This window comes from Lactuca saligna, chromosome 5 (genome assembly GCF_052625555.1).
Source record: "Lactuca saligna cultivar CGN05327 chromosome 5, ASM5262555v1, whole genome shotgun sequence".
In the NCBI taxonomy this organism is placed as follows: Eukaryota; Viridiplantae; Streptophyta; class Magnoliopsida; order Asterales; family Asteraceae; genus Lactuca; species Lactuca saligna.
This window is the reverse complement of record NC_136421.1, coordinates 18803480-18810419: the sequence shown is the minus strand read 5'-3', so window position 1 is coordinate 18810419 and position 6940 is coordinate 18803480. Positions and strand designations below refer to the sequence as shown.

At 35.6% G+C, this 6940-nt stretch overlaps 2 protein-coding genes across 3 annotated transcripts; both read right to left on the bottom strand.

Moving 5' to 3' along the window:
* Window positions 1-1231: 1231 nt before the first annotated feature.
* LOC145047178 (arabinogalactan O-methyltransferase 2-like) lies at window positions 1232-2346 on the bottom strand. Its single transcript, XM_078995411.1, has one exon. It carries the CDS (start codon window positions 2109-2111, stop codon window positions 1290-1292), a length of 822 nt encoding a protein of 273 aa, XP_078851537.1. The 5' UTR covers window positions 2112-2346; the 3' UTR covers window positions 1232-1289.
* Window positions 2347-2937: 591 nt separating this feature from the next.
* On the bottom strand, window positions 2938-4388 carry LOC144997110 (protein transport protein Sec61 subunit gamma-1). 2 transcript variants are annotated; one of them, XM_078956939.1, is made up of 3 exons: window positions 4202-4388; window positions 3981-4097; window positions 2938-3176 (listed from the first exon to the last, which is right to left on the bottom strand). In XM_078956939.1, the coding sequence occupies exons 1-2, from the start codon at window positions 4380-4382 to the stop codon at window positions 3982-3984; spliced, it is 297 nt and encodes a 98-aa protein (XP_078813065.1). In that variant the 5' UTR covers window positions 4383-4388; the 3' UTR covers window positions 2938-3176; window position 3981. The 2 variants fall into 2 exon arrangements, with proteins under 2 accessions (XP_078813065.1, XP_078813066.1); XM_078956940.1 differs by lacking the exon at window positions 2938-3176 and having other exon boundaries at window positions 3761-4097; window positions 4202-4382.
* Between the last annotated feature and the right edge of the window lie 2552 nt (window positions 4389-6940).

Here is a 6940-nt window from a genome sequence, read left to right as displayed (position 1 = left end):
AAGCACAGGTTATTACCAAAGAAGACAAGTTCATCGTTACCAGTCGCCGCCCACAGCCACCGAATTGCCACCCACAACCACCAGTAAGGTAGCGTCACTGGAAACCGCTCACAACTCCTCCCGTATGTTCTTGATTTCTTGTTGATCACCCTCTTTCACGTCACTATAAACCACCCTTTCGCCATCTCCCCATCTCTTTCCTTCATGCCTATCTCTCTTCCCTAATCAAACCTAAATTTCGATTTTGACCTAGATTTCTTCACCTTCATCTATAAAATCAAACCCAAATTTTTATTTTGAAAGCTCTTACCTCCCTGCTCTCCCTCTCGTTGAGTTCGTTGGAACAGCAAGAAATGAAGCAGCAGAAGCCGATAGAGCAACCCCTGCCACCACCGGCGTTGCTATTATGGAACCATCGTTGTTGATTGTTGTTGTGGAACGAATCAGCAGAAGTTGCCAGATCTTTCTTCATATTCTTCATATCCTTTATATTCGGTTTCGAATTCTGCAATATTGATAATTAGGGTTTCGTGTTGTTCTATTTCAGATTCAGGTTGTTCGGGTTCAGTGTTAATGATGGTAGGGGAAAGGACGAAAGGTGCTAGGAAGACCGACGATCTTTCTGGAGAGTGAATTTTCCTTCGAGGTAAGGGTCTGGGTTTTGACAAGATGCTTGTAATTTGAAGAATTGATGATTTGGTTCGGTGATTGATTCATCTTTTTCTGCTTCAACTTGTAGGGTTTCTGACTTTGAGTTATTTTGTTCTTGTTCTTAACGGAAAGGGATGAAGATGGAAGTGGGTTTTAATTTGGAGGAAAAATAGCAGAGACTCTGATGTGTTTTTTATGGAGAGCTCGTTGAGGAAGATGATGGAAGAGAGGGTATGTTGGTTGTTATCTTGAGAGAGAGAGAGAGAGAGAGAGAAATATTTTCTTTTATTTTTATTTTTGATATTTTTTTAGTTATAAAATAATTAAATAACAAAGAGAAAAACAAAAAACAAATGGAAAAGGGCAAATCCGTCATTTTTAGATTTATTAAACTGTTTTGGATCAAAACCGCAACAAAATGATAACTTTTGGACTATTGGTGCTAGTCCAAACATGTTTGGCCCGAAGTAGCATTTTTGGACATACCACAGGGACCATTCTTGCAATTTTGTCTTACTATTGGGCTAAAACAAGTGTTTTCATAATCTAACAGTGAATTAGTGACTTCAAAAAACGTAGCATTGTATTGTATGATTGAAATTCGAAAAATATATATATATCATAACTACATAACTTGTCTATGCTTCACAAAATTTGCTAGAATTGTTTCTAATAATCTGGTGAGGTATCCTAAAATTCCAAAATCTCCCTTTAGAGGAAACCAAATTCTCATGGCACAAAAACTCCCAAGAAAACCACTTCTCAATCATTCGATCAACATCATGAACAACCACATTGGTCCCATTGGCTAAAACACCTGCCATAAAAATGGAACCCATTCTTCCTGGTGACTCTGGTCCATCTCCATCTGGTCCATCCACAACAATCACATCCCACTTCATCTTCACCACTTCCAATGGCATCCCTGTTACTACTGTTAACCCAAGCTTACATTCCTTCATCAAACTTGTTATCCCAGAACGAAGATCACAGCTTGAGTTTGATCTCGCATGCTTCAGCAACTTGTATGCGTCCTTCGCATATGTGTTGTACTCAACTCTGTAAACTTGTAAAGCGCCATTAGAATTGGAATTCCGTTTCAATTTCTTTAGGTTTTCTGGATTGTCATCTATAAAAACTGTGGTACCACCTCCATTAATGGCATGTAGCTTGAGGTACTGGTCTTGTAGCCCGAAAACAAGAAGGTTACATGGAGATTTCTGAAGGATTATATCCATTAGAAATTGGATCTCCTTTCGGGTGGGTGGTGGTTCGTGGGTTTGCTTCAGCTTGGAAATGATGGTAGTAGGTGAAAATATGGATGAGGATGATTCGTTTATAAAAAGTGTGGGAGATGAAAAAGATGATGAAGTGATTGTGAGTTTGAGTAGTCTAAGAATGGAGATGATTACCAGAAGAAAAACAAGAGGAAGGATGATTTTCCTTTTGGCAAGTAGCATATCTGGAGAAACCTTGAATGCAAATGCAACAGTGGCTGTGGCAAAAATGGAGCATTTTTTTTTTTTTGTTTTGATGTAATGCTTTTCTTTTTTTCTTTCCTTTGGAAGCTTCTTTTAACAACTAAGGGAGGATTGGAAAGGGTGTGGATTTTGCAATTAAACATGGTGGTGGTGTTTGTTTGTTTGTTTCGGGTTGAGTGCAGATGAAGAATGGAATCGCTTAAGCTGGAAGCATGATGATTGTTGGGCAGGAGAAGTATGGAAAGCCAACCACCCACCCACCCACCCGCTAAGTATATTTTTATATAAATTTAAATGTATTAAACATCACTATAATAATATTTTTTAAAATAATGTAATATATTGTTTTGTTAACGGAAAATGACTCATCAAAGGTTTTAATAATTTGGGTTTTCTTTATAGCAAATTTGTTTGACCTATTATTAATATAAAATATATATCCTAAACGAGTCATCTTCATATAAACGGATTGTGGGTTTATATTTGACTTTATCAAATAGTCCATGGGTTACAAATTGGTGAAATGAATCCAATTACCACTCGCTTTCACTTGCTCCTCTCGATCGAGAACACATCTTGAATAATTTTTTGGAATCCAAATTGAATAACCCAATTAAGTTCAATGTCGAGTTTGTTTCATTAACTAGTTTCATTTTGGATCGAAAAATGGATCCATGTATAAATGAATCCATGGCTTGTATGCCCAAGACTTCTTTTTATCAGGGATACCAAGAAGAAATTGTTGGCATCTTTTCGCATTCAATAACAACATAATAAAACATGTTTACAAAGCAGAGAATCAATATTTTAAGACAAATCCGACGTTTTCATTGGCTTTTTTTTTCTCAGTCTCATTTTAATAAAATGATGTCACGAATAATGCAAAGTAACAATGAAAAGAAAAACATACGATACACTTTGGACACCTTCCATAACTCTCACTCTATCCTCACTTATCAGTAGTAATGCAAAGTAGCGAGATTAAGCACATTAGTAATCATGTTATTCTCACTTTTAAATGCTTCAATTTCCAATCCATGCTGCCTGTCATAGAAGTTTGACATTATATATTAATGTCATAAATGAGTTACAAACTATTTATAAATACCTATTTGTGGCATTCACCCTAAAGATTAAGGTCACCAACATTATAGAGTATACAACTTTCAGGATGCAACTAGAAAGTACATTCAGCATTTTACAAGAAACAAAAATAGAAATGAATTCTATCACATACAACTGAAAGTTTATTGAAGTGAACAGAAAGTCGCAAATGAGATAAACCTTTTTATACTCACAAATTCAGATCCAAACAAGAGAACTACAAACAGAGAAAGAACAATTTCAGGAACATTCAGCAAAAAAAGGACTTTTCTACCAAGATGTGTACTAATATTCATTATTTCTGTGTTTCCTGCAAATAAGGTGAGCTGAAATCTACTTATTGCTTCTGAAAACATTGATTTTGGTAATAGAAACATCACACATTGATTAACACTTCATAACAATTTCGTTTAGGACTCTTGGTATAATTTCATACACAATCAAGCAATTCAGCAGGAAAATATTATAAGAAAATAAATCACAATTAGCAATCATATTACTCCGTTGCTGAAAGAAACATGAAGTAGAAAGTAGAATGAATGTAAAATTTCATCAACAATCGAGCAATTCCTCTGCGACAGATTATCAGGATATACAAAATAGTACGATCATCATAAACCACAAATACAGTTCTCAATCTTATCGCTTCAGTACTGAAACATAGAATACATGAAATAGAACAGGCGAATGCATGTAAAATTGCGTACACAATCAATCAATTGCGCAACAACAGACGAAAATTACCCTAAGAAGCGCCGACGATGATGTTATTAATAGGAATGAAGATTAGTTTGACGAAGAAGCCGACGAATCCCATTACAACGAATCCAATGGCAGTACGAGAAGCAACTTTTGTAAATTCTGCACCGAATCGTAAGAAATCTGAAAGTTAGATAAAACGGTAGTCGGTAGGTACAAGCATGCACTCAGAAGCACAAAAAAAATCGATGGAGATGCATGCATACCTTTGCGATCAGGTTTGTGGCACCTCTTTACAAGGCGAGCACTGTCCTTAGCGAACCCCCTCAAAGGATCGATGACTGAATCTATGGCGTCCATTGTCGAAGCGTCGAGAAAACGGCGAAGGAGTAGTTGGGGAGAAAAAATGAAGGGGGGGATTACGGTTACGAAAATCTTTTTATTCATAAATGACAGTAATATGCTTCCATGTTCTACAAAATCACAATAATACCCCTAAGCGCCACAGTTTTTATTTAGAGTGCATGGAGTCAACTAGAGAGGCTTTATGCCTAATAGGCATCAAATAACCGCGTCATAACATGAAAAACACTGAACCTCATATTATTTGGTGTTATGTTAAGAGATGTTATCGTGATAACATATTGTAACAGAAGTCTTTCTTTCTTCTCATTGGTTGCGCATAATTATATATCTATCTCTCTCTCCTCTTAACACTATGTTATAACATGGAAACACCACATCCACTTCATGTTATAACATACTATAACATGTTCTCCATTTCCTCTAATTTGTTTTATAACACATTTTGATATGGTTAGTGAGGTAGCAACTTTGAAGTATGATAACATGTTATCCACACCCATTAGCCATAGACTAATGGGTATGGGCAACTAGTTAACGGGTGTTATCACACCCAAAAAATTGTCATCTCACATGTCATGTCAATATGATGTTATAACACCAAATGAAGGAAATGGACAACCAATTAAGACATTCCATGTCATCATTTCTTTTTTTTTTTCGATATAATTTCTAATTTTTAAACAAAATTAATTAAAACATGTTATTTTAATAAAACTTACTTTTTTTAATTAAACATAACATTTAATAATAATAGTAATAATAACAATAATAATAATAAAAAAATAGATTATATAAGTTCAAGGTCTAAATCGTTTTTTTTTTTTTTTTTGGAACTCAGATTTGTACAAATCTAACTAGGGATTTAACTCATAAGAATGTAAAACTTGAGAGGCCAAAAATGCCCAAACCAAATAGTTATTATTTTCTTCATTGTTATCGGTATGTAGACAAAGGAGTGTAATTCTCACCATTTTTAGACCTGCGACGTCACGTCCAAAAACTCCTGTTATCCCCTTCGTTACTGTGACCACGACCAGTAATGTAACGCAAAAAAAAAAAAGCCTAGGGCGGTGTGCTAGCATTACCATGCCGTTTTTTCAATGTCATGTCACAAAAACGGGACTAGGTGTTGCCCACACTGTTTAGTCTTAATAAAACACGAAACGACACACGTTTATAAAACAACACTTGTTAGATCAATTTGGAAAATTATAATCAAATGATTAGAAAACATGTATTATTAAAATAACAATTTGGATTAACAGAAATTAGTTATTTGTAAACATATTAATTATAATTGTAATACTGTAATTATATCATTTTAACAGGGGTTTTAATAGTAATTTTTTAACAGGGGTTTTAATAGTAATTTTTAGAATCTGGGTGTGTTTATGATTAATTGATGAGAAATTAAATATCCTTCTTTTTTATATTTACCCATCCTCCTATCCAAAAAAGTAAGAGAATATTTAAATTCTCAATAGAAGGATTGGTAAAAACAAAAATAAAATGATATTTAATTTCTCTTAATTGATTATGATATAAACCGATGGACAATTGTATCAATTTTAATTAAATATTTACATTGCGTGTTGCCCGTCTTATCGACTTTAAAAATATGGAAATTTCCAATCTGTTTTCACAACCGATTAGGCCATGGGGTGTACTTCCCAAGCCAAGAGGTGTGTGTTTCTTCCCGATAAGCAACTATGGAAGCATGATGGTCATGGGGTATACTCCCTGACACAGCAGCCACAAGAGAGAATGACAGAGGAGCGAGGAAAAGAGTGAAAAACAAGAAAGAGATAAGAGATTGTCCGGTGTTGCCTCTCATGGTGCATATCACAATAGCCAACGCTCGTTGTGTCAGGTAAACACAACACCACCCTCGGAGTGAAATGTGCACTGTGGTGATGAGATGCCAACATGGCCACAAACACCTCTGGTGACCGGTGTAACACCGTAAATTTCAAAACAAATTTTTCAAATTTTTATAAAACATAATTCATTTAATATTCAGAAAACAACCATATTTAATCATTCAATCCAAGTAATACAAAATCTCAAGATCTCAAAATCATAAATCTCATGCGTGTGTATTGATCAAGTTGGCGCCTTCCCGCGGTCGTCACTAGTACCTGAAACAAATAACATCAAACACTGTAAGCACAAAGCTTAGTGAGTTCCCCAAAATACCACATATAACACATATTAGCCACTCGAGGCTATAACTCTGTGGGTCCGTGCACCCAAACTCTGTGAACCCTCAGGTTCTAACTCTGTGAACCTTCCGGTTCTAACTCTGTAAACATGCACAGCATAAATCACATAGAAGTAATGCAGTACAACACATAGCATACAAATACTCTGTCACATAACTCTGGTTACCTACTCAAGGTAAAGTATAGTGAGAAGACTCACCTCGCGTATCTCGGTAATTCGTAAATCCCTGAAAGCACTAGTGCTCGATCTCCCGAGCTATAGCCCTCCTATAACACAATACATCTCTAATTAACACTTTCCCAACTAAGGTTGACTATCCCTTAACAAGTCAACATAGGTCAACACTGGTCAATGGTCAACGGTCAACTTTGACCGGACTCAGCGAGTACACTATAACGACTCGGCGAGTCTAAGCG

Excerpts from the sequence above, each read along its gene's own strand:
- LOC145047178 (XM_078995411.1), bottom strand. The coding sequence starts at position 2,111 with ATGCTACTTGCCAAAAGGAAAATCATCCTTCCTCTTGTTTTTCTTCTG.
- LOC144997110 (XM_078956939.1), bottom strand. The coding sequence starts at position 4,382 with ATGAATAAAAAGATTTTCGTAACCGTAATCCCCCCCTTCATTTTTTCT. Across the intron at positions 4,098-4,201 it reads CCACAAACCTGATCGCAAAG|AATTTACAAAAGTTGCTTCT; the intron begins GTATGCATGCAT and ends GATTCGGTGCAG.